This window comes from Eptesicus fuscus, chromosome 4 (assembly GCF_027574615.1).
Source record: "Eptesicus fuscus isolate TK198812 chromosome 4, DD_ASM_mEF_20220401, whole genome shotgun sequence".
Taxonomy (NCBI): Eukaryota; Metazoa; Chordata; class Mammalia; order Chiroptera; family Vespertilionidae; genus Eptesicus; species Eptesicus fuscus.
The window spans coordinates 36,617,999-36,644,795 of NC_072476.1; the positions used below are offsets into that span (position 1 = coordinate 36,617,999).

The 26,797-nt window shown below is 40.9% G+C and overlaps 1 protein-coding gene, 1 long non-coding RNA gene and 1 other non-coding gene across 4 annotated transcripts in view; 2 read left to right on the forward strand and 1 right to left on the reverse strand.

Moving 5' to 3' along the window:
* Window positions 1-13,830, forward strand: part of LOC114231505 (uncharacterized) — an 88,464-nt gene extending 74,634 nt beyond the window's left edge. The window contains exon 3 of the long non-coding RNA XR_008555800.1: window positions 13,028-13,830. This is a non-coding gene — a long non-coding RNA (uncharacterized LOC114231505). The remainder of the gene's footprint in view (window positions 1-13,027) is intronic.
* On the reverse strand, window positions 6,517-19,762 carry PHAX (phosphorylated adaptor for RNA export). Of its 2 annotated transcripts, none has more exons than XM_008141357.3 (5): window positions 19,580-19,762; window positions 16,496-17,109; window positions 13,841-13,961; window positions 12,320-12,403; window positions 6,517-7,822 (listed from the first exon to the last, which is right to left on the reverse strand). In XM_008141357.3, the coding sequence occupies exons 1-5, from the start codon at window positions 19,673-19,675 to the stop codon at window positions 7,553-7,555; spliced, it is 1,185 nt and encodes a 394-aa protein (XP_008139579.1). In that variant the 5' UTR covers window positions 19,676-19,762; the 3' UTR covers window positions 6,517-7,552. The 2 variants fall into 2 exon arrangements, with proteins under 2 accessions (XP_008139579.1, XP_054570916.1); XM_054714941.1 differs by lacking the exon at window positions 19,580-19,762 and adding an exon at window positions 19,170-19,266.
* On the forward strand, window positions 14,247-14,350 carry LOC114231615 (U6 spliceosomal RNA). Its single transcript, XR_003617601.2, has one exon. It is a non-coding gene; the product is annotated as a U6 spliceosomal RNA (small nuclear RNA).
* Window positions 19,763-26,797: the final 7,035 nt, after the last annotated feature.

A 26,797-nucleotide genomic window follows, 5' to 3' on the forward strand; every position in this document is an offset into this window, starting at 1 on the left:
TCCAAGGAAATTTTAAAACCATCGATTGGATTCTGCCTAATATTTAATCTTCACCTGAGGATATATTTTATTTAATTGATATGTTTTATTTAATTGAAATTTTAAAACCATCGATTGGATTCTGCCTAATATTTAATCTTCACCTGAGGATATGTTTTATTTAATTGACTTGAAAGAGAGAGAAAGGGGGAAGGGTTGAGAGAGAAAAACATCAATCAATTGCCTCCTATACTCGCCCTCCTGGGAATCAAACCTTTGACCCTTGGGTGCACAGAATGATACTCCAACCAACTGAGCCACGCCAGCCAGGGCTGCCTAATATTTAGATGTACATCTGAATTGCTTTTGTCTCCAAGTAAATACATTCTCAAGGGATGCAAACAAAATTGAACATATGCTTAAGTAAACATAATTAGGAAGATAAATTTATGCTTAGGAAATGCCCCCCAAAGCAAAATATTGGTTTGAATCACTGTTTCCCTCAATTTTTGCACATAACCCCAAATGCCTTACTATGTTACAGTCAATAAAGCTGGAAAGTAATAAATTATATAACTTACAATATACAGAGAAAAGATAACTAAATTATTTCAAACCCAAAGCACAGGAAACTTTAAAGGCATATAATGACAGTTAGTGCTTAAAAAGTGGTTTTATACCTTTAAATGGCTAAAGAAACAAGTTCTCAAGAAAATGTCAGGCCTATTTACAAAGTTCTGACTGATTTGAAATATCAAGAAAACAACAAATTTAGAAGGCCTCCATTACTATAAAATGTATTTTAAGTATATTTTGCAGAGCTATGAAAGCAGTAGTTAAAAGACCAGTTAGGGCTAAGTTAGTAACATACAACTTACCTATCAGTCTACATCTTTTTTCAAACTAATATAAACACACACGTTTCATAATATTTCCTCTTCATTGTTTGTCACATGCATCCTGTTATGTCCATATTTTGGATAAATTTTCATCATCCATATTCATCACATCAATTGGCCATAATGCACAGTGAGTAGAAGTGATCTTTTTATATAAAAAATTCTTGATATATGATATTCTCTGTAAACCAAAAGCTGATCACGATTTCATTTAATTCCTATAAAGTGTAGCTGCATGCTCATTAGGACATCTTTAAAACATTTTTTTTTCATTGATTTCAGAAATGAAGGGAGAGAGAGAGAGAGAGAGAGAGAGAGAGAGAGAGAGAGAAACATCAGTGATGAGAGAGAATCATTAATTGGCTGCCTCCTGCACACCCCTTACTAGAGATCGAGCCCGCAACCCAGGCATGTGCCCTAACTGGGAACCAAACCATGACCTCATGGTTCACAGGTCCATGCTCAACCACTGAGCCACCACAGCCAGGCTTCATTAGAACATCTTAGCTCATGTTTAGACTATTAGATATCGGTGTGATTTACTTTGACTAATCTAAGATAAAAATACTATCTTCGTATTTAGTCTGACTAAATACCACTTTTGTCAAAACTTACGTTCTAGCACTCTATTAACTGTAAAACTGAAAACACTCCAAAATATGATGGCTAATATTGGTGTCCCTACAACTGTGCTTTTTCTCTCCATTATCACAGTACTGTGAAACTGCCTCATCTTCAGCAAGGGAGGAAGGGGAGTGGTCTGAAGAATACCCAATGAGGAAGCAGGATGTTTCCTGTATTAAAAATTCCCATCTAAAAACTTTATAAGAGCCCTGGCCGATTTGCTCAGTAGTTAGAGCATCGGCCTGCACACTAAAGGTTCGAGGGTTCGGTTCCTGGTCAAGGGCACATACCTCGGTTGCAGGCTCCATCCCCAGCCCAGTAAGGGCGCCTGTGGGAGGCAACCAGTTGATGTGCTTCTCTCACATCAATGTTTTTCTTTCTCTCTCCCTCTCTCTCTCCTCCTTCACCTCCCTTCTACTCTATCTAAAAGCAATGAAAAAATATCCTTGGGTGAGGATTGAAAAAAATTAAAAAAAAAAACACTTCATAAGAGCCCTGGCTGGTGTGGCTCAGTTGGTTGGGCATCGTCGTCGCATGCACAAAAAGGTCACCAGTTTGATTCCCTGTGGAGGCGAAAGCCCTAGTTTCAGGCTCCAGGTGGGGGGCATGCATGCAGGAGGGAGCCAACCATCTTTCATTCTGACATCGATGTTTCTCTCTCCCTCTCCCTTCCTCTCTATCAATAAAAATGTCTTTTAAAAAAACTTCCTAAGAATTTATACCGAAATACATTGGTGTTCCAGTATAAAATGCTGTCTCCCAAATCTTTTTTTTTAAAATACATTTATTCCTATGCATTTTATATTTTGTTTGTATTCTGAATGGGATCTTTGCATTATATTTTCTAATTGGTTATTGCATGTATATAGAAAAACTCTTGAATTTTGCATACTTATTTTGCTAACTGAGCCGCGCTCAGCATGGCCAGGGGTGAACCTGAGGGAGTGGGGGAGGGCCGTGAAAGATTAAAGAAGACAGACAAGAGAATAAAGCTGAGGCTAGGAGGGACACTGCTCTCGAATAAAGAGACAGTGCCCTGTCTCCCAAATCTTCGAGTAAATCTACAGTGCAGGAAAAGGAGCATTTTCATCTGTAGGTTCCGTAGCTCCAGGGGAGCTCCACAACCCTTTGTTGATAAGCAGATCATTAGCGTTTACTTCTGACTACATGGAGTTCTAAATGTTGTTTTAGAAATTATATAAGTCGATTCTGGTCAAGGGCACATGCCTGGGTTGCGGACTCGGTCCCGGGCAGGAGGCAGTTGATCAATGATTCTCATCATTGATGTTTCTCAATCTCCCTCTCCTCCCTTTCTCTCTGAAATCAATAAAAATGTATTTAAAAAAGAAAAGTTAGGAGTGTTTTTTTTTTCCTAGTCTTCATTTTCAAACTTTTTATTGTAGTAAAATATATATAATATAAAATTTGCTATTTTAACTATTCTTAGTTGTACAGTTTTGGGGCATTCGGTACATTTCACATTGTTCTGCAACTATCACTACCATCTGTCTCCAGAATCGTGTTTTCTGTTTTCTTTTGTTAAACCTATGTTTTCCCCATTTTTAAAATTTAATTTATTGGGGTGATATTGGTTCACAAAACCAAACAGGTTTCAAGTGTTTAACTTAATAAATCATCATCTGCACACTGCATCCTGCAACCATCGCCCCATGAGTTAGTTGTGTTTACATGACATTAAACATTTCTAGATATTGAAAGTAGCTCTACAGCTCTTTAAAAAATTCACTGAAGCCCGGTGGTGTGGCTCAGTGGTTGAGAATTGACCTATGAACCAGGAGGTCATGGTTTGATTCCTGGTCAGGCCACATGCCCAGGTTTCAGCCTTGCGCCCCAGTAGGGGACGTGCAGGAGGCAGCCAATCATAGATTCTCCTCATTGATGTTTCTATCTCTCTCTCCCTCTCCCTCCTCTGAAATCAACAAAAATAAAGATATTCACTAAATATATAATTGTAGCTGAATATAAAGTAAAGCAGGGGGCAATGGTAAGATATGTACACATATAATACCTCAATAAAAAAAAATAAAAAGAAAATAAAGTAAAGCAATTTCCATTGGTGATGATAGTCTAACAGTACCAAATAATCTTATTTAATACTAACAACTACGTCTTTAAAAATCCAGTTAAACATTGCAATTTGCTGAAATTACAGAGGAAAAAGATAATTATATCAGCTACTATTGAAAGCTCTAAAGAAGTTATTAATAAAAATACAGGCTGTCCAGTGGCTAACAGTGCTAAGCCCTGTATTGTTTCTGCTTTTATTTTATCTGTGTATGTGTGTGTGTCGGGGGGAGGGGGTGCATTTGAACTCCAGGGGGTGCATTTTGTTTCTAAACCAAGTACTAAGCATTAAAACATAAAATATTGATGCTTTCTGAAGAGACACTTTAAGCTACAATTACACTTAAGACCTGGTTGAGCCATAACATTTCCGCTGTGTGGTGTTAGTAATGAGGACATTTCCAGCCCTGAGTGGCACTAAGTTCTTTGTGAGAGCAATGGAGACAATCAACATCCCGAGTGCTGTGACAAGCTCCTTATTGAAGGCCCAGAGAGCATCATGCCCTTCCCTGATGATGTCTTCCAGTTACTGGCTCTATGTGACCAATGCCACCAGGAAAGGGGACAGGACTTACCTTACTATGTATTTTCTAAAAGCGAATATAGTCATTGCATTGACTGTGTGCTCCAAATGTTCATTAGAAATCCAAACCAAACCAAACACTTTTTCTTTTAGTAATCATGAGGAGTCTTTACATATTTATATAATATATCGCACATTATATGTATGGCCTGCTTACACTATTTTATTTATTTTTAAACACATTTTTATTGATTTCGGAGAGGGAGAGATAGAAACATCAATGCTGAGAGAGAATCATTGATCAGCTGCCTCCTGCACGACCCCTACTGGGGATCAAGCCCGCAACCTAGGCACGTGCCCTTGACCGGAATTGAACACAGGACCCTTCAGTCCACAGGCCAACGCTCTATCCACTGAGCCAAACCAGCTGCATGTCAAACTTGTGGCCCACGGGCCACATGCCTCATTTATTTGGCCCATGTTAGCCATTGAGTTTGACATGCTTGGGCTAGGGTTTGCTCAGACTATTTTAAAAGAGAACATTGCTTTAAACTAATAGGTTTACCTCAATACTTATCTTTTTCAGAGAGATCAATTTTCTGTTCACTCATCCATGCACTCATGGTTGATTGCTGCATGTACCCAGACCATGGACCAAACCTACCACCCTGTCCCATCAGAACGATGCTCCAACAAACTTGAGCCAGGGCTCAATCTTTCCTCTTCCCACTGGTTCTATACTGAATGCCTCTTCTTGAATAATTCATTTTACATTCAATGTAAAGAACAGAAAAAATCCCAGTGTTAATGCATTACCACCCACAGAGCTACCATGATCAAATTTTGATCCTTTATTTTCTTTAGAATTTATAATTGCTATGATTGTTACTGATGAAGAAACAGATGTCACCAAACTATTGTGGGTTGTGGTCCTTGTGGATGTTGACTCCTGGGATGTGTTTTGTGAAAAACTTGTTACTTTGGGTGTAGACTTTAAAGTGGTGGAAGTCGTATTTGTGAGCCTGGTGTCATTTTAGATGTTGTTACGAGTTTCAAGGTGGTGATTATCACTGGAGAAGCTGGAGTTGTAGATGGTTTCACAGTGCTGTTGATTCTGTTGTAGGGCTGAAAGGCACATGTGGGGTATTCCCTGTTGGTTTAGAAGTGAAGTTTTCGGGAAGTGCCAAGTCTTTCTACTTGAAGATGGCACAGGTTTCCCTGTCCTAGATCGCCCAGCAACAGCAGTGCCCCCCACGATAAACACGGCCCAGCCACCTCTGCTCCAAGTCCCATTGTACTGGGGAAAAGATGCCATGATCTCGTAGGTGCCCAACCAAGGTGGCGATGGCATTAACCAGAGATGCCCTTCTGCGCATCTGACCACCTGCCCCCCAATGACCAAATAGGGTGATGGAGCCCAGCCCAGGAGGTGGGATTTATGTCCCTTCTTGAGTAAAACAATTAAAAAATGAGACTGTTTGCAGACACTACAAATCTGACAAACATACTAGAACATGCACTAAACAATTATTCACAAACACTTCATAATATTGTCTTTAGCTGGTTTTTCTCTATATATATTGCACATGGTGTGTCCCATTTACATTAAACTATTAATTAGACATACACTTTAAGAGTCTAAATCAAATTTGCTTACACCCAAACCAATCCAACCTATCTTATCCCCTAATATTCAAGTTACATTGTAGATTACAAAAACTAATTTTAATGAAGGTTACAAGTGATGAGCATCTAAATGACTAGAACAGAGTGGGGGAGGGTTATTGTCAACCCTAGTAGGAAAAATGTTAGTGCAAAATACCAGCTGGTTTATTGTTAACTGAATATATATCTGCAAGTTTAGACAAGTATCCCTAGATCTGGATACACAGAAAGCTAAAGGGGAGAGTAATTAATAGGCAAAACTTTAGGAACCTTAAAAATTGAAGTATTAGTTTGTATATAATATTAGGGTGTGATGCAAGCAAGAAATCTGTGGTTTCCAAATATTAAAGAAACTATTGAAGAAAATGATTGAGGAAGGTGAGGAACAATCCATTTAATGAAGATAAAGTAACCTTTCAGGCATTAATGCCCTTCAAAAACTGTAACTTTCACTAGAAAAGTCAGCTTTATATGAATATGTGGGATTTAGATTTCTGAGTGTCAATTATCTTTCCAATTGTACTGTACTTTTAAAATAACCTCTAAAAAATAATCCCAGAGCCAATATCCAGTTACCAATTTAAAATATTTTCCTTTCCTTGGTTATAATAATTTTATGAGAGAATATTTGAGATTAAAAGATAAAGTCACAGGGGCTGGGAGGAGGAAGGAAAAATAGGAGATATCTGTAATACTATCAACAATAAAAATATATTTGAAAGAATAGTCACTTGAATCTCATTAAGGACTGCCAATACTAATTTTATTTTTGCATTCTTTATGAATAAAAAGCAACCAATAACCATTTTCCTTTTCTTTTCCCACTTAAGATTCGTTAATCCAACTTCAATGACCATTATTTCAGGAATGACTGAGTTTAAGTACATTGCCTAAAAAGAATTGTTTGTAATCACTTCCTAGATATTTTTGCTTAATCTATTTTATAAACTATCATCAATTCTTGGAACATCTTAAGTAACCTACCTTTGGAAGGTTTATTCCTTTCATAAAAATGAGTACTTGGAAAATCCATGCAGATGTGATATTTTTAATACTTCCTTAACATAAGGTAAAACAAGCAGGCCCCACTGAAAACATTTTAAATATCCATGGTAATTAATTACACAGGTATGGATCACATTCAGTATTTAGTGTATGACCAAGTTAATTAATAAGTCAAAAACAAAATAAAATAAAAAAGACAAACAAACCAAAGTTAAGTTATGAATCAATACATCTTCGAAAAGCTTCTGCTGTTTATTTACTTCTGGACAAACAAGTGGGAAGGCCCATCAGAATAAACATAATTGAATTTTAATCACTATCCTTGAAATAGCCTAAGAGTTCTTCAAACACAGACATACTAAATTTGGATGCATTTGTAATAAATAGTTAACAATTTATGTATCTTACTAGGATCTTTTAATGGAATGTATTAAAATCAGTCATAATTCACTGCAAAGATAAATAGGACAAAGAAAACAAACTTTTGAATGGCATGTTATAATGACCTGGACAAAACTGATTATCATCTAGTCATAGCACATGCAACAGATCGAGAAATTAAATTCTCGGCTATATATACTTTTTAAGTATTTTGTCAGACACAAGAAAATGCAAAAGTTTCTACCAATCTCCGCCCATATTCAATTTCATTTAAAACAAAAAAACAGATCTTTTTCTCCAGATATTCATGTTAATCAGTGCAAAGTAAAACAAAGCATATCAGTAGAAATGATGTATTACAATATTATTTTAGGAGGATTCCTCAGATGTACTAGAAAATGTCTAAATCATGAGAATGATCAACCTCAATATCTTCCTCTACATCCAACTTAGTTTCTCCGTGTCCCTCCTGTGATTCATCGAGAGAGGCCAAGGCCTCATTCGTGTCACTTGCAAAAGTTTCTCGTGATGTATCATCATCTTCTTGAAAATTCAGACTTTTAATAGCTTGCTTCATCTTTTTGCCCAACAGTTGTGTTCTCCTCTTCCTAGCAGCTTTTTTATTTTCATATTCCTTTTGATTTTCAACGTAGAAAATGTCCTAAATAGAGGCACAACTTTAGTTAATACAACTACCATGTAATAAAAATCTATTACAAGGCAGACCCTTCACATTATCTCCATTTCTCACACACACACAAAACAAACAAACAACAAAACAAAACAAGCCGCCGAAACCGGTTTGGCTCAGTGGATAGAGCGTTGGCCTGCGGACTGAGGGGTCCCAGGTTCGATTCCGGTCAAGGGCATGTACCTTGGTTGCGGGGCACATCCCCAGTAGGGGGTGTGCAGGAGGCAGCTGATCGATGTTTCTCTCTCATCAGTGTTTCTAATTATCTATCTCTCTCCTTTCCTCTCTGTAAAATAATCAATAAAATATGTTTTTAAAAAAAAAACAAAAAACAACAACAAGCCATTATTATTAAACTGACAATTGTATACAGAGTCCAAGATATTAATTAAGTCCCCACTGCAAGAAGAGGATGAAACTATGAATCAAACTCATCCTAGTGTTCAGTCTAGGGCCCATGCGTATTATACCATAACACATCATCTCTAAAGTTAAAGGGTTCTAACTGGAAACATACTGTAGGAAAACCATGTTGTTTAGCATTTAAACAAAATATAATTCATCTTTGGAGTAAAGATTTACTTTGAAATACCATCATAATCATATGCTAAGAAACGGAGCCATTCCTGAATTGTGTGATTAAGTATGATAATGTAACCTACACAATGCAAGAACAAATCCATTGCTTAAAAAAACATGACTGTAGCCTAAACGGTTTGGCTCTGTGGATAGAGCGTCGGCCTATGGACTCAGGGGTCCCAGGTTCGATTCCGGTCAAGGGCATGTACCTTGGTTGCGGGTACATCCCCAGTAGGGGGTGTGCAGGAGGCAGCTGATTGATGTTTCTCTCTCATCAATGTTTCTAACTCTCTCTCCCCCTCTCCCTTCCTCTGTAAAAAAATCAACAAAACATTAAAAAAAAAACCATGACTGTAATTCACGTGACAATGTAAATCTTTGTCAGAAACTTTTATCACAAAGCACAAAAATAATACAGCACTGAAATACATTCCAGGTAGAGTCTCTCAACCTTGACACTACTGAAATTTTGAGCTGGATAATTCTTTGTTGTGGCAGTCTGTTGTATGTATTTTAGAACGTTTAGCTGTACACCTGACTTTGTATTTTCTAAACCAAAAATTAAAAGTACGGCCCAGCTGGTATGGCTTGATAGTTAAGCATTGACCATTGAACCAGGAGGTCACTGTTCAATTCCTGGTTAGGGCACATGCCCGGGTTGCTGGCTTGATTCCCAGTGGGGGGCATGCAGAAGGCAGCCAATGATTTTCATCGTTGATGTTTCTATGTCTCTCTCCCTTCCTCTCTGAAATAAAATATATAGTATTTTTGTACTATTTTCATTTCCTTAAAATTGCTTCACAAAAATAGAGGCTATAGTATAATCCCATTTTTTAAAATATTTATTTTTATTGATTTCAGAGAAGAAGGGAAAGGGAGAAAGAGATAGAAACACCAATGATGAGCCCTAACTGGTTTGGCTCAGTGGATAGAGCGTCGGGCCTGCAGACTGAAGGGTCCCAGGTTCGACTCCGTCAAGGGCATGTATCTTGGTTTCGGGCACATCCTCAGTAGGGGGTATGCAGGAGGCAGCTGATCAATGTTTCTCTCTCATTGATGTTTCTAACTCTCTATCCCTCTCCATAAAAAAAATCAAAAATATATTTAAAAGAAAAAAACACCAATGATGAGAATCATTGATCGGCTACCTCCTGCACGTCCCCTCCTACTGGGGATCGAGCCCGAAACCCAGGCATGTGCCTTTGACCAGAATCGAACCCAGGACCCTTCAGTCCGAAGGCTGACGCTCTATCCACTGAGCCAAACCAGCTAGGGCTAGCATAATCCTTTTAAGAATGTTCCTATAGCCTGGCCAAGGTGGATCAATGGTTGAGTGTCGACCTATGAACCAGGATATCACTGTTTGATTCCCAGTCAGGGCACATGCCCGGGTTGCAGGTTAGAGCCCCAGTGGGGGGCGTGCAGGAGGCAGCCAATCAATCACTCTCTCTCATCATTGATGAAGCCATATAGGTATTTGGCCCAATGCCAAGCTAAGGATGAATAAATGCTCTTTTCTTCTTTCTTGCTTCTGGAAAGTCTGCCCAAGTGTTAGGTACAGAAAGCTTTTCTAGATATTTTATTTAATCCTTTCATAGCCCTATTAAATAAGCAGAGCACATATTAAACTCCCCACTTTATAGATGAGAAAATGGAGACAAAGGGAGAATTGCTCATGGTCATATAACCACTAAATAGCATATTTAAGATTAAAACCTAGATTTTGAATCTTAGAGAATTCTATTCATTACATCATACTATTTCTCTGAAAAGACTAACATTTTGCTATCTAATGAAAACCCAAGAATTTCCTTCTGACTACACACTATTTGTCAGAGATTATATTGAGGGAAGAGAGAGAACATTAAGGTTTAAACTGTTCTACCATTCCTAAGGAAATTTACATTGTTACAAATTTATGTTATCAAAATAATTGTCCCAATAAGGAAGAAAGCAGTTACTGACTAGAGATTTCAAATGTGCAACAACAGTAATTTCAATAACAGATCTGTAAAAAGTGACTCGGCCCTAACTGGTTTGGCTCAGTGGATAGAGTGTTGGACTGTGGACTCAAGGGTCCCAGGTTCGATTCCGGTCGGGGGCATGTACCTTGGTTTCGAGTGCATCCCCCCGGGGGCGGGGGGGGGGGGGGGGGGGGCGGGGGGGTGTGTGCAGGAGGCAGCTGATTGATGTTTCTCTCTCATCGATGTTTCACACTCTCTATCCCTCTCCCTTCCTCTCTGTGAGAAAAATCAATAAAATATATTTAAAAAATAAAAAAATAAAAAGTGACTCGGAAGTGAACAGGCAGAAAACCTAAGGAAAAACAACAACATGGAACAGATGCAAAATATGCTCACATCAGCTCAAGAAAAATAGCTTTTATTTATTCATCATTAGCATTATAATTAGTATGGCAACAACATATTCCTATTTTATCACCCACTGCAGTAATAAAGAGAAGACAACACTTCTCAAATATAGCAGGCATGGCCCGGCTAGCATGGCTTCAGTGGTTGAGCGTCGACCTGTGAACCAGGAGGTCACTGTTCGGTTCCCAGTCAGGGCATATGCCCGGGTTGTGGGCTTGTCCCCAGTGTGTGGCGTGCTGGAGGAAGCCGATCAATGATTCTCTCATCATTGATGTTTCTCTCTCTCTCCCTTTCCCTTCCTCTCTGAAATCAATAAAACTATATTTTTAAAAAATATATATATAGCAGCTATGTTGCATGTACACACATTTTTCCAATGTAAGAAGTTAGACTCGAATGTATCTGCTAAATGAAAATCATGTTCCTTAATTAACAAAAGATATCAAATTTTGAGCTACGAAACACCCACATTGTAAATTCCCATAGAAGACATTCTAGTAACACAAAAACGATGAAGAATACTGAAGTGCCTAGCTTCTAGTTTATAAGAAATGTTGGAAGAGTGGGATGAACAAAAAAACCCATGAGGAGACAATCACCAGAATGTACATTCTTTAAGACTCTTCAAAAGATCTAAATCATAGAGGGAAATGTGGGAATAAAAAGAGCAAAAGATATAATAAAATGGAATGTGGAAATCTGGACATGATCCTGTTTTGGAGGGAGAAAAGAGTTGAAAATAGATTCTTGGGACAATTCATGATATAGGAGTAGTCTAGAAGTTGGATGAAACTAAGAAATTGTTTCATTTTTCTTAGGTATGCCTATGTAGGATATTATCTTTATTGAGAGAGGCTTGTTGAAGTAATTAGGGTTGAGTGTCATGATGTTACTCATTTCCAAATGGTACCAAAACATTGTAAAGTAAGGTTGTTAAAACTATCAACAACCCATGAATCTAGGTGGAGGATATATGGGTATTCATTCTATTCTTTCATTTATTCTGCATGTTTAAAATTTTTCAATAATAATAGTTGTAGGAGGGTAGAAAATAATTACATGCTAAGAAACCAGGAAAAGATGCCATAAAAGAAATCTCGATCTTGGTTCTGAAAGGGAAGAAAAAGAGGCGGAGTTTTACAAAAGGCACAGGTTTCATTTGAAAGGAGACTATGACAAAATTGGTCAATTTAAGACAGAGCAAGTGATGAAGATTAGCAGAAAATGAAGTTAGGGCCCGGCCGGCATGCTCAGTAGTTGAGTGTCAACCTATGAATCAGGAGATCACAGTTTGATTCCCGGTCAGGGGGCACATGCCCTAGGTTATGTGCTTGATCCCCTTTGGGGGCATGCAGGAGGCAGCCAATCAATGATTCTTTCTCATCACTGATGTTTCTATCTCTCTCTCTTCCTCTCTGATATCAAATATATATATATGTATACTTTAAAAAATGAAGTTAAGAGGCTGAATAGAAGTCAAGTTATTATGAAAAGTCAAGAACATTATCATTTTTACCTTAATTTGTTCCTCACTGATACTAGGAGTGTTTTTCAGGAGATTCAGGAAAACTCCACCTGGTGTTCTTCTTCGACTACCGTTCTACAAAAAGAAACAGAAAAAATATACTTTATAGACTCTTCTCAGGAATGGCCAAAGTACCTTGTCAACAGAGATGTGCCTAAGGAGATAATGAGGTCTACCCTGACCACTCCAGCTTAACGGCAATGCCCTCCTTGCCTCTCTGTACCTACATTTGATCTTTTTCTTTCCCCACAGCACTTATCACCGTCTAATATCCTTAAAGATATTCTATTTACCCTTCACAGACTGTCTTCCTCCACCCACCCCCCCCACTACAATATAAGCTTCCTGTGCCTGGCACACAGTGATAAAAAGGAAAGAATGCATCTAAAGAAAGTGAATTTGGACTTCTATCTTCCCAACATTCAGTAGATTTGCATTAGCTGGCTGGAATATAAAGTTTTATTACATTACTATAGAATTAAAACATTGATGAACCTATAACTTTGTGCTCAACTAAATGAAAATCAAAGTACTTTAACAATGACACAAACAGAAGGGCCAGTACAGACTATTACAATTGGTTTTAGTTTTTACTTCAGTAATCTATGTTCACAGTCTGTTTCCTCAGCCAGTGCTATCAATTCCAATTGGTTTCCACAGCATAATATTGATTTACTCTCTTGTGATGTTATTATTCAGATTTCCGAGGAGTAAATAAGAAGGAAGCCATTCAAACTTCATCCTCACCCGGAGGTGAAAGCTGAGTCACGTGAGATCTGCAAAATCATTCTATGGGATAAACTGGCGCTGCCTGGGACCTGGCCCCAGCCAGAGGATGCTCTTGCTGCCATTCTGAAACAGTAAAGTGTTTCTCAGCTGTTTTTTCCATAATTGTTTCCCCCACTACAAGGAGCCCTTAGACATTTTCCTATTCACCCCACCACCCATGACATTTTAATACTCACAGATATACTGTGTATCTATTGTGCATTTTACATAACAATGTTTTTTCCCTTTTGTCCCAAGAACCAATTTTGAAGAATGCATGAATTAAACCAAAAGTAACACTTGCGTTCATCACTGCTAAGTACTGGGCCCTGTGATAAGCGCCTCATGTGTATCATCTCATTTAATCCTCGCATTAATCGCCATTTTACAGCTGAGGACACTGAGGCTCAGAGAAGTCAAACAACTTAGCCAAATCTCATACCTAGTAAGTTGCAGACCCCGAACTCAAAACAATGAATCCCTTAATTCCAAAATCCATATTCTTAAAATTTGAGCTACGGGTTAGTATGTTGTCTGCACACTAACAGGCTACAATTTACATATTTTTTTCTAAGTATTAAAACTGACTATACTTACTTTTTTATTCAGTTTTCATTGTTAACAAAGTTTTTTAAAATCTCAAACCAATAATTTATGATCCAACAATCAGAGACAATTTAATTTTGTAAAAAAGTCATATTAAGCACAATTAAAAAATGAAAACAATGAAGCTCTTAGTCTTACCATTATAAAAAGGCCACCATTTTGTTCTACTTCAGCAGTTTCCATCAGAAGTTCAATTGCCTTTTTGTTCCCAATAATACTCACTACTCGGGCTATCAGATCTTTCTTTGGTTCCTGCAACCTGATAAGGAACAAATAAAGTAATATTAACTTCTTTATTTGTTGTATAAAGTTGAAGAAATCTACCTTAGTCTCATTGAGTCGTCAACTAGAATTTAAGTCCTATTCTAATAACATTTACTTTTCAAAAATCTTCAATATTTAACTTTGAAATCGATGACCTGGAGACATTCCTATCTTGGGTCACCCAAGGAGTAGTAACCTCAAGATTTCATCTGCAGTCTCATAACTGGCCTCTTCACTTCGCTTTATTGGGTTATGGTGGGTTTCAAAGTAAATGTGCACAGTGCTTGCTTAAGCAGCACACATACTAAAATTGGGAAGGTACAGAGATTAGCATGGCTTCTGCGCAAGGATCACACACAAATTTGTGAAGCGTTCCATATTTTTTTCACATTGATGTTTCTCTCTCTCCCTTCCTCTCTTCCAAATTAACAAAGACATTTATTTTAAAAGTAAATGTGCACATACACTGAGGGGAATGCAAGCCTAAAAGCAAAAGATAAAACCAGTCCACTCCTGTCAAAACAAATAACATATACTAGCTTTCAATTATTAAGACTGAAGTTAGCTCTCCTAACTTTAGAGATATCTGGATAGGATTTTCTCCTCACAAGCTCCCCACTTCAGAACAAAAGGTATGGCTAATATTCAATGATGACTTACAGGATAAGCACAATCCTAAGAACTTTATATGCATTATCTCAGTTAATTCTCTCAACAACCTTAAGAAAGAGGTAATATTACTTTCACTTTACCACTCAGAATTAAAAACACCAGGAAGGCCCTAGCTAGCTGGTTTGGCTCAGTGGATATAGCGTCAGACTGCGGACTGAAGGGTCCCAGGTTCAACTCTGGTCAAGGGCATATGCCCAGGTTGCAGACTTGATCCCCAGTAGGGGGCGTGCAGGAGGCAGCCGATCAATGATTCTCTCTCTCATCATTGATGTTTCTATCTCTCTCTCTCTCTCTCTGAAATCAATAAAAATACATTTAAAACAAACAAACAAACAAAAAATAACACCAGCCAAAACCGGTTTGGCTCAGTGAATAGAGCGTCGGCCTGCAGACTGAAAGGTCCCAGGTTCGATTCCGGTCAAGGGCATGTACCTTGGTTGCGGGCACATCCCCAGTGGGGGGTGTGCAGGAGGCAGCTGATCGATGTTTCTAACTCTCTGTCCCTCTCCCTTCCTCTCTGTAAAAAAAAATCAATAAAAAAAATAAATAAAAATAAAAAAAAACCAGGAGCCCAAGTAACACTTGTAATGTCAGAGCCCACACTCTAGAGAAGGAGGATTAATACTGCAGAAGTCTACCAGTTCCCTAACTAGGCCTGGCTTCCTGTTTCTTCTCAATAGGAGGCAAAGAGCACTAGACTAGGAAAAAGGAACCAGAGTTAATTCCAGGCCTGACACATAAAATCTGTGACTTTGGGCAAGCCACGCAACTACTGGGCTTCAGTTTCCATATTCTACAAAGTGAAAACTTTGGTTTACAAAATCTAAGTTCCTTTCCAGCACTCAAATTCCAAATTCCTCAGAAGTTTAAAAATCCAGTATTGACAGGCTTGCCTGGAAAGTAAATGCTTGTTTTCCTACTAGCTATATTACTCTTGAATCATACTTGTTTTCAAATTCGTGACACTGTTCATTGGTGATTTAGAACTTACGAAAAGTTAAAACAAAACTTGAACTTGTTAAAAATACATGCAATGTTAATTTACATCAAGCAATTCTACTCCGAGGAATTTATCCAAGAGAAATGAAAATCGTGTGCAAAGACCTGCATGTGAAAGTTCATAACCTTATTCAGAGTAGCCAAAAGGTGGAATAGCCATTCAATATAGATATGTGTGTGTGTGTGTGTGTGTGTGTGTGTGTGTGTGTGTGAGATAAATAAAACATTACACTAAGTAAAAAGAAGCCAGGCACAAGAGACCACACATTGTATAATTCTATTAATATGAAATGTCCATAAAATGCAAATTTATAACTACAGAAAGTAGATTAGCAGTTATCTGGAGATGGGAACAGGTGTTACCTTTAAATGGGCATATGTATATGAGGGGGGTCTTATTGGAGTGATGGAAATGTTTTGAAAGTGGTTTATGGTGAGTGAGGGTTGTACAACTGATAAATTTACAAAAATATCAACACCTGATTGAAATGGGTACATTTTACTCTATGTACAATATGCCTGAATCATATAACAAGTAATGAATGCTTGAAAACACTCAAACCCCCCCACACATGATTTAAAAAGATTTTTTTTATCTAAAGAGCTCTATAGCACTAAATGGAAAGAGCTGCTTATGAGTTCATAAAAGTTTGCAAAATTATTCTATCAATCTGTCCAAACTTAATAAAATACAAATATATTCACACAACCAAATAAGCCCAGAGTTCGTTCCTTACATTTAAAAAAATAATCTTAAAAAGGAACATTATCATTAATGTATTTGGAATCTACTTTATTTCCTATAAATGGAAGATAGCTGGTCAAGAGGTCATTTGTATGAAAATTTTAAATGCTCACCTGAAAGTAATTTCATCAGCCACTCTCTCCTGAGAATCATCCTCTGTGATCTCATACCGGCCTTTATAGTTCATTTCTAGTCTGTCCCCCAGTCTGTCTTTGACAGGTCGTTTCCGTTTGAGATGACCTTGCCCATTTTCCTCTTCCTTTGAGCCTGTTTTCTTGCCATCTTGCATATATTCATCTAGCTCTTTGTCTAATTCTGTTGTCTGTTCTTGAGACTCCCTCTTAAGTTTCTTAGCAAGCAAATAATTGTAGGCCTCGCATTGTCTGCTTTTGTCAATAGTGCCTTCCATTTCCAAGATACCGAGTTCATTGGCCACCGAATCTTGAGTCTGCTCCTGCAGCACAGCGCCCCAGATGTTGTTAACCTTCTTCCCTCCAGCAAAAGGTGGTTTCTGGCTGCCCTGGCCAAAGGGAAAAGGCTCTAGTTTGGGAGGGGGGTTGAAACATTTCTGTCGCTTGCGTTTCCAAAGAGAGGTATCATCATCTGAATCAGAAAAACTCTCTTCACTTGAGTCTACACCTTTAACAGTCCGATAATGTGACACGGGTGCATAGGCTGCTGCAGTGCCCTGGAAGGGCCTCACCGCACTGTCCCCAACCAGTGCTTTCTGGAAGAGAAAGGAAATAAATCAATTCCACAAAACATATCAACGCCACTCACCATGTGCTTTTTAAAGAAAAATTATTTAGGGATTCAGCTGGACCATTTTGAAGAACTGATCTTCAAAAATATGAGAAACCGCCCTAACTGGTTTGGCTCAGTGGATAGAGTGTCGGCCTGCGGACTGAAAGGTCCCACGTTCGATTCCGGTCAAGGGCATGTACCTTGGTTGCGGGCACATCCCCAGTAGGAGGTGTGCAGGAGGCAGCTGATGGATGTTTCTCTCTCATCGATGTTTCTAACTCTCTATCCCTCTCCCTTCCTCTCTGTAAAAAAATCAATAAAATATATTTAAAATATATATATATATGAAACCAATTCAGTCCCTACTTTTCTAAAGGTCCATATGGAATTTCCAATTTTAAAGGCATAAATTATTCTTTATAGAGCTAATGCAGAACTTAGTTCTAAGGCCTCCTTCTAAACATTACCAAAGCCCTTCATTCTCACCTTCAGAAGGTTTGCAATCTTTTCAGTTCTTGTCAGAATGCTTGAAAAGGATATACACACTAATTGTTACTAGTAGTTAAAACAGAATTTGTTTTCACTCTTTTAATATGTTTTTTATTTCAGAGAGGAGGGAGAGGGAGAGAGATACAGAAGCATGGGTGAGAGCGAAACATCAATCTGATGCCTTCTGCACATCCCCCACTGGGGATCCAGCCTGAAACCCAGCAGGTTCCTTGACCAGGAATTGAACCAGTGACTTCCTGGTGCATGGGCGTTCCATCAACCAACTGAGCCACACCAGCCTGGCCAGAATTTGTTGTTTTCTTCCCAAATATGCCTTTCATTCATTCAAACACTTCAACTTCCTTTTCATGGTTTTGTGACTATAGTTTTAGATTAGATAGTAAACTATGGGTAGGAATCCCGGACTTACTACTTTTAAGCCCACCCAGTGTGGCTCAGTGGTAGGACAGTGACCTATGAACCAGGAAGTTATGGTTAGAGTCCCAATCAGGGCACAGGTCCAGGTTGCAGGCTCAATCCCCAGTATGGGTTGCCCAGGAGGCAGCCGATTAATGATTCTCTTGCATCATTGATGTTTCTCTATTTCTTTCTCTCTCTCTCTCTCTCTCTCTCTCTCTCTCTCTCTCTCCCTCCCTCTCTCTCTGAAATCAAGGAAATATATCAAAATAAAAAAATGCAGAGCCCTGCCCTGGCCAGTGTGGCTCAACAGTGACAAGTGTAGGCCTGTACACCACAGGGTCGCAGTACCTGGATTGCAGGTTCAGATCTCGCCCTGGTTGGGGCGCATGCAGGCAACCCACATATCGATGTTTCTCTGTCTTTCTCTCCCCCCACCCCACCCTCACCTTCCTCACTTCCACTCTAAAAAATCAATGGAAAAAATATCCTCCAGTGAGGATTAACAACAACAACAACAACAAAATCAGGGCCCACGGCGTTAAATTTGCCAAGTCATCGGCCAATCTGTAAAATAACCTGAAAGACATTGAAAAACAAAAATACCTCGGTGTCATTTTAATGCAAAAGAATCACCTTTGCTTTTTGTACTACACACGAAAGAAGTATTTGTTTAACTGTTACGTGCTAGAAATGGGGGTGGGGTGAGTTATAAAATCAGTTAGGCAATTTTCCTATCTTTTTAAAATAAGTCTTTTTATTGATTTTTTTTTTAGAGAAAGAGGGAAATAAATAAATAAATAAATAAGAGAGAGAAACGCGATGTGAGAACGGAACCTCCGTGGGCTGCCTCCTGCACGCCCCCGACCGGGGAGGGAGCCCGCAGCCCAAGCCACACACCGGCCAGAGCCGTCTTCCCGTCCTCAAACCACAATGGCAGCTAACACTCCCCAGGCAGCGTGCGCCCCTGGATCCCTACAACCCGGCCATCAGCGGCGCCCCTCCGCCCTGCTCAGCCCGCACACACGTGCGTTCATTAGGCTACATCCCCGGCCCCGGCGCCAAGATCCGAAGCGGGCAGCCCGGCACCGAGGCCGGCTCGGAGCTGGTTCCTCAGCCCGGGGGGGCGGGACACACCCGCATGCACAAAACGGGGACACCGGGACGAAAACAGGGCCACACGCCGCATGACCAAGCTGGGTCGGGTGGGAACATGGAAGACCAGGCTGTGAGCAGGTGATGATCTCCGCTCCCCATCCATCCGCGATCTCCCCCATCGGCTCTGCGCGAAAATGAGCCCCACGCGCTTTCGGGCCGGTGTCCCCCCGGGACGGCCTAGCGGCGCTGCAGCGGCGAGCTCGGTAGGTTTAGGAAAAGGGAGAGCGGAGAGAAAACGGCCTCCCGGAGGCCGCGGCCCCGCGGGTCCCTCCCCGCAGCGAGACGCCGGCCCGGTGCGCAGGGCCCGCGGCCGCCGCCCGCCGGCGCCGTCCCCGCGGCCCCGGGCTCCGCGCGCCGGCCCGGAACCCCCGCCCGCCCTTCACGCTCACCGGCACCTGCAGCGGCCTCTCGCAGGGCGCGATCGTCATGTCGGAATCCGAGTCGGAAAGCTGCCCATCTTCCATGTCGCCGGCTTCCAGCGCCATGTTCCCGCGGCTCGGCGCGGCGGTGGAGTGAGCACTTCCGGCGGCGGCGGGCGGGTCCGGCCGGCGGCCTCTCGGGCGCCCCCGCGAGGGGCTGCTCCCGCCCGGCGGCTGCGGAGGGGAGGGGCGGGGGGGGGGGGTAAGAGAGGTTCGCTGGGACGCCCGCCCAAGGCAGATGGATGTGCGTGATCGCTGCAAACTGCTCACTTGCACGAACTCCGGGAAAACGCGTGCCCTGCTGCCCCACCACTTCGGCGCGTTCTCCTCCAGACGCGGTTTCCGTGCAAACCTAAGTCTGTGCGCGGACAGCGGCCCCCGGGGATCCCTCCTTGGCCTCACCCCTCACTTGAAGCCCCGGCTGGACGTCTGGCTTCCATTCTTGCTTCTGCGCAATCTACACGTAGCTTCCTGGGAAGCCATAACCTGAGGTCCCTGCCTTGCTCCGACCCCCCAGGGGCTTCCCTCCACACAATGAGACCCGAGTCCTCAGCTTGGCCAACGGGGCCGCTGGCCCGCGCCTCTGCCCCCCTCCCCCTCTCCCTGCCCAGCTCCCAGCTCCCAGCTCCCAGCCCCCACCCCCAGCCCCCAGCCCCCAGCTCCCAGCTCCCAGCTCCCAGCTCCCTGCTCCCAGCTCCCAGCTCCCAGCTCCCAGCTCCCAGCTCCCTGCCCCCAGCCCCCAGCCCCCAGCTCCCAGCTCCCAGCTCCCAGCTCCCTGCTCCCAGCTCCCAGCTCCCAGCTCCCAGCTCCCCGGACGCGGTGGCGCTGCTCGAGGCGTTCCCCAGGCACCCTTTGTTCTTCCCAGGCTCTAGGCCTCTGTAGTTGCTGTTCCCGCAGCCAGACAGACCCCTCCCAACACCCTGAAACCCCATTCTTTGCACGGGTTGTTGTCGCACATGATTCAGGTTTCTGATTGAATGCCATCTTCTCAGAGAGGCTTCTTCGACCACCCCAAAATAGGAACCTCTAATATCACTCTTCAACCCCTTTTTTCTTCTTGACATCAGTAGTCAGATGTGTATTTGTTTTATTTTTTGCCTGAAATGTCTGTTTTATTCAGTGTTGTTTTCCCCCTGTGTTCCACCCAGTGACTTCTTGTATAGAATAGATGATCAAGAAATAGTTATTGAATATTTTAGAGGATCTTATTATTTGTACCTTTCAGTATTGTGTAATTTGCTTTAAAAAATAAACAATATAGCAAGTTATCCTGGACACCATTCTATAGCAAAATACAAAGATCTGGTTCCCTTCTAATGACTCCCTACTATTCCATTGCATGGAGGCCCCATTATTTAGTCTCTGATAGTGCACATTTATGCTATAGCCAATTTTGCAACTAGCACGTATTTTTTTTGCAAATTTGTTTTATTATTTCCTTAGGATACATTTCTAGACTATATGAAAAAGATGAATATAGATTTTTGAAATGTGAATTTAAGACATAAAGGAATTTTAGAAATCACTTGGTCCAATTTCTTATTTTGAGAAATGAAAAGAGACTACACAACTATTTTATGTTTTTTTAATAGAGCTGAGTTTTTAAAATTTTTTTATGATGTTGACATCTTTCCTTTTATAAAGACATTTTATTGATTTTGGAGAGGGAGAGGGAGAGAGAGATAGAAATATCAATGATGAGAGAGAATCATTGATCGCTCGCCTGCCTCCTGCATACCCCCTACATGGGATCGAGCCCACAACCCAGGGATGTGCCCTAGACTGGCATGGAACCCGTGACCTTTCAGTCCGCAGGCTGACGCTCTAGCCACTGAGCCAAACCAGCTAGGGCTGAGTTTGCTTGTTTGTTTTTAATTTATTTAATTTTACCAAACCTGATTGGAATTTAGTAAGTAATTATAAGTCCAGTAACAATTCTACAAAAATGGACATACAATGCCAGAATTCCTTGAAAGCAACTAATACCATATTCTTCTTTTGCATAAAACATGCATTCACTGCCACATGTTGGCCAAAATCGGTCTCCACAAGAAGAGACGGTCGCCCTCCTTTCTGCCCTCCCTTTCACTCTCTCTAAAAATCCATGGAAAAAATATCCTCGAGTGAAGATTAACAAAAAACAACAACAAAAAGCAAGCAACTTTCTGATAGTTAAATCAAACATCTGAGAAGATACAAACTTTCAGGCCCAAACGGTCCACCACCTGTGCAACCTTGCAGAGGGGGTGCAGGAATCCTAACTTGGAAGAGTTCCCAAACTGGGGGTTGTAAACAACCTCAAAGATGCCCTGAGCTTTCTAACCCCTTTTCTTACCAGGCCAGCCCCGGGGCACACAAGCATCTCCTGTGGCCATAAGACCTTCCAGCTTCAGGATCTGTAAATAGGAGGTGTGATGCAGAAAAACACGGCTGGACCATTTCTCTGAGGCCTTGACTTTCTGTAGTTCTCATTCCTCTCGTCCAGGGATCAGTGGGCACTCGTCTACATGGCTGCTGAACACACAAAGGAGTACCAATAAACACCTGTGGCCCCAAAGCCTCAAATGCTTGTGGTCACACCCCTCAAAGGGTGTTCTCTATTGTCAGGGCAGACCCTGTTCCTCCAGAGGGAGAGAGCAACTCTGTTTACCAAAGGGTGTTTTCCACATAGTCTGAGGGGCTTTAAAGAGATTTCAAACCAACCGAAAGGACTTCCCCTCAAATATGGGGTTTTCTACAACGTTCCATGAGGTTCTTCAAAAGAGAAGAGCTGAAGCCTGACTCCGGGTCTCCTAACTCTTAGACAACTTTATTGTTTTACCTTTCCTACATAGAATTGCAATCCCCTAGTCAATTTGGCTCAGTGGATAGAGCGTAGGCCTGCGGACCAAAGGTTCCCGGGTTCAATTCCAGTTGGTCAAGGTCACTGACGTACCTTGTTTGGGGCCATCGATGTTTCTCTCTGTCTTTTCCCCCTCTTCCACTCTCTCTAAAAAAGGTCAATGGAAAAATATCCTCGGGTGAGGATTAACGCACACAAAGACTTGCAATTGCCTTGGAATGGGTTTGTGTATGGCGTAATGTAGGAGTCAAATTTCATGCTATAATTATCATTTTACTATGTGATATGTGATGCAACTAAATATCTTATAAGGCATAGAACAGTCCTCCCACCCCTGAAATATTTTGTCCAGTGTTTTCCTCTAGAAGTTTTAGTTCTTACTTTTAGGTCTATGGTCCATTCTGAGTTAATTATATAGTGTGAAGTAAAAGTCAAGGTTCTTTTTTTTTTTTTTTTTGCATGTGAATATCCAATTACTATAGCACCTTTTATTGAAAAGACTCATTTCTCCGATTGAATTTCCTTGATACTTTCACTGAAAATTGAAATTTTCATTATATATACAATGTCTATATCTGGGTTCTCCATTCAGTTCCATTGATCTTTTTTTGTTTGTTTATTTGTTTGTAAATCCTAACCCGAGGATATTTTTTCCATTGATTTTTAGAGAGAGTAGAAGGGAGGGGGAGAGACACAGAGAGAGAGAGACACATCGATTGGTTGCCTCCCACACATGCCCTGGCCAAGCCTGCAGCCAAGGCACATGTCCTGGATCGGAATTGAACCCGAGACCCTGCCACCCTTCAATCCATGGGCCCACGCTCTAACCACTTAGCTACCGGCTAGGGCAGTTCCATTGATCTTTATGTCTATCTTTATACCAATGTGAAGCTTTCTTGATCACTATAGCTTTATAATAATTGTAAAATTGTTATAACAAGTGTTAAAATTATGTACATTTGTTTTTCATTTTTTCCCTTCAAAATTGTTTTGGCTGTTCTAGATCCTTTGCATTTTCATTTAAACTTTAGAATCTGCTAACCAATTCTGGTGTTTTGATTAGGATTGCTTTGAATCTATAAATTAATTCACACATTAGGGAGACTGCCTTAGCCTGATGCCATTACCCTCACTGAAATCATTTATTGTTTGTTAATTGACAACTCTTCTGATTCTGGGCTCATTAAACAACCAGATAGGTAGTTTGTATCCTGGAGGAGAAGGCAGTGATCGGAGGATGTGAATGGTTGGTTTTGTGAGGATAATTTTTCCTATGAAATAATACACCAGCATTCTAGTTGTAGCATCATTTTTCACGAACTGGGTTAATATCAGTCTGCCCAGAACAATAGTGTCACTCACGCATGCTGTGACGAGTCAAGTTCCCAGTTTGCAATAATGAAATTGCATCCTAGGTTGTGATGATTTCTCCAATCTACTGCTGCATTGAGGCAAGTGTATATGTTTAGATTACATCTCTCTGCCTCCTGGCCAGCTATCTTTGAAGAATGAAGCCGGCTAGCATTCACTGAGGATATCCTAAGCACAGGTCATTTGTACCTGTGCTGTAATTCCAGTCCTTGCTTTAATCACTACCTTTGATGCCTTTGATAAGTCATTTTAAAAGCAGAATTGACCATTTGTAAACTCTGCCACTTTTTAAAATATATATATTTTTATTGATTTCAGAGAGGAAGGGAGAGGGAGAGAGAGATAGAAACATCAATGATGAGAGAGAATCATCGATCGGCTGCCTCCTGAACAGCCCCCACCAGAGACCGAGCCCGTAACCCGGGCATGTGCCCTTGACCGGAATCAAACCTGGGACCCTTCAGTTCACAGGCCGACACTCCATCCACCGAGCCAAACACTCCATCCACCGAGCTAGGGCAACTCTGCCACTTCTAAAAAATATATACAGTATATATCCGAAACCGGTTTGGCTCTGTGGATAGAGCATCGGTCTGCGGACTGAAAGGTCCCAGGTTCAATTCCGGTCAAGGGCATATACATTGGTTGCGGGCACATCCCCGGTAGGGGGCATGCAGGAGGCAGCTGGTCAATGTTTCTCTCTCATCGATGTTTCTAGCTTTCTATCCCTCTCCCTTCCCCTCTGTAAAAAATCAATAAAATATATAAAAAATATATATATATATACAGTATATATATTTTTCTTTATTGATTAATGTATTACATATGTGTCCTTATTCCCCCATTGCCCCCCCACGCCCCCACTCATGCCCTCACCCCCATGTTGTCTGTGTCCATTGGTTAGGCTTATACGCATGCATACAAGTCCATTGGTTGATCTCTCCTCCTTACCCCCACCCTTCCCTACCTTCCCTCTGAGGTTTGACGGTCTGATCGATGCTTCTCTGTCTCTGGATCTTTTTTTGTTCATCAGTTTATGTTGTTCATTATATTCCACAAATGAGTGAGATCATGTGATATTTATCTTTCTCTGACTGGCTTATTTTGTTTAGCATAATGCTCTCCAGTTCCATCCATGCTGTTGCAAATGGTAAGAATGCCTTCTTTTTTACCGCAGCGCAGTATTCCATTGTGTAGATGTACCACAGGTTTTTAATCCACTCATCTGCTGATGGGCACTTAGGCTGTTTCCAAATCTTAGCTATGGTAAATTGTGCTGCTGTGAACATAACTCTGCCACTTTTAATATGGAATTGGTTCAAGGTGTCCTGAGGTCAGTGAGTATATTTAAATTTCTATAGTACTTTGGAATTTTTACATATGCTTTCATATATGATTCATTTAATTCTCTTTTGTATATGAAACTAGAGGCCCCGTGCACGAATTCGTGCATAGGTGGGGTCCAGCCAGCCCGTCCAGATCCTGGCCGATGGGTGGGGGCTGGCCGGGGGGAGGGGATGTGGGCCGTTGGCTGGCCCCACTCCCTGGTCGAACTCACAGTTGAACACCCAGTCGAGGAGACAATTTGCATTTTAGCCTTTTATTATATAGAATGTGCTTTTATATGATTCATTTAATTTTATCTCTTCCTGCTCTGCCCCATCAAAATTCATTTTTTCCTGACCGCCTGTTGAGCAGAACTAAGGGAGAGTTTTGAAAAAAGGAGGTGGAAGAGAGATGTGATCCTAATTTTTAATGACAGCATTTGCAGGTGTGTATCTTCCCAGATCTAGTTGACAGCCATGAACCGAGCCTTGACTTAGCGAAGAGAAGAAAGCTAACACTTCCTAAGGGCATTATGCATTGCTCCTAAAATTTACCACATCTGTAAATGTCTTTTCATTTTTGAATCAAATGAGAAGCGAAGGAAGGGTGTGTTGTTGGGATACATGTACAAAGAATCTTGCTGGCAGCTAGAAAGGGAGAAGAATTAAATTCTCAGTTAAAATATCTGAGAAATAAAATGAAGGAAATTAGTGCCCAATCCTAGGGGTAGATGGAAGATAATAGTTCGGTTGTTGATAGAGATTACTAATGCTGGACAGGGTATCCATGCTTATTACTCCTGAGGTGTATTCAAAGATTCATTTGTTCATTCATTCATCCATTCATTCATATAGGTGGGCATGGTCCTAACCTAATACAATGATGGGAATTGTGGAGCCAGGTAAGGATGAGTCAGAGACGGTATTTGCCTTAACAGGGAAAAATGTAACATTTACAAACAGAAGTGTCATTTGGCACTTATTACAGTTCCTTGATAGGTGCTTGATACGTGCCAAGTATTTGCTGAATTTATTGATGCCATCGGGGTGGAACGGATAAAGCTCAAGCTTGAATGCAGAGGTGGATGGAAGGGTTTGGCAGGTGGAGAGAACAGTAAGGGCACACGCAGTGGGAGGACCACACAGGGTTTATACAGAAGCCTCGAGTCACTTATTCTGTCTGGCTGCAATGCAAAAGGCCCCAGGCAAGTAGTGAAAAGGAATCTTTTGAAAAATAGGTTGGGACTCACTGAAACACCTATTGATCCAGTTGATTTGAGAGTGTGTGTATGAACTCATTTTCAAATCATTTAGTATTTCCCATATATAGGGTAGGCCCATCTAGGTGGAATTAGATGGGAAATGCGATGGTAAGGGGAGTGTGAGTGGAAAGGATGTTGCAGGAAGATAGAAGAAACTGAGAATGAAGGAAATTGATCAAAACTGTCTTTGTTCTTCAAAAGCAAGAATATATTCAGGTAAATATTTAGGAGGAAACACTGTAATTTAACATTTTTTCATTAATTAGAAAAACTCTAATTTGTAATATAACAAATCAGTGGAAACAAACAACTTTCTTACTCCTTCCACAAAAACAAAAACAAAAACAAAAACCCAACACACACACACACACACACACACACACCCCAC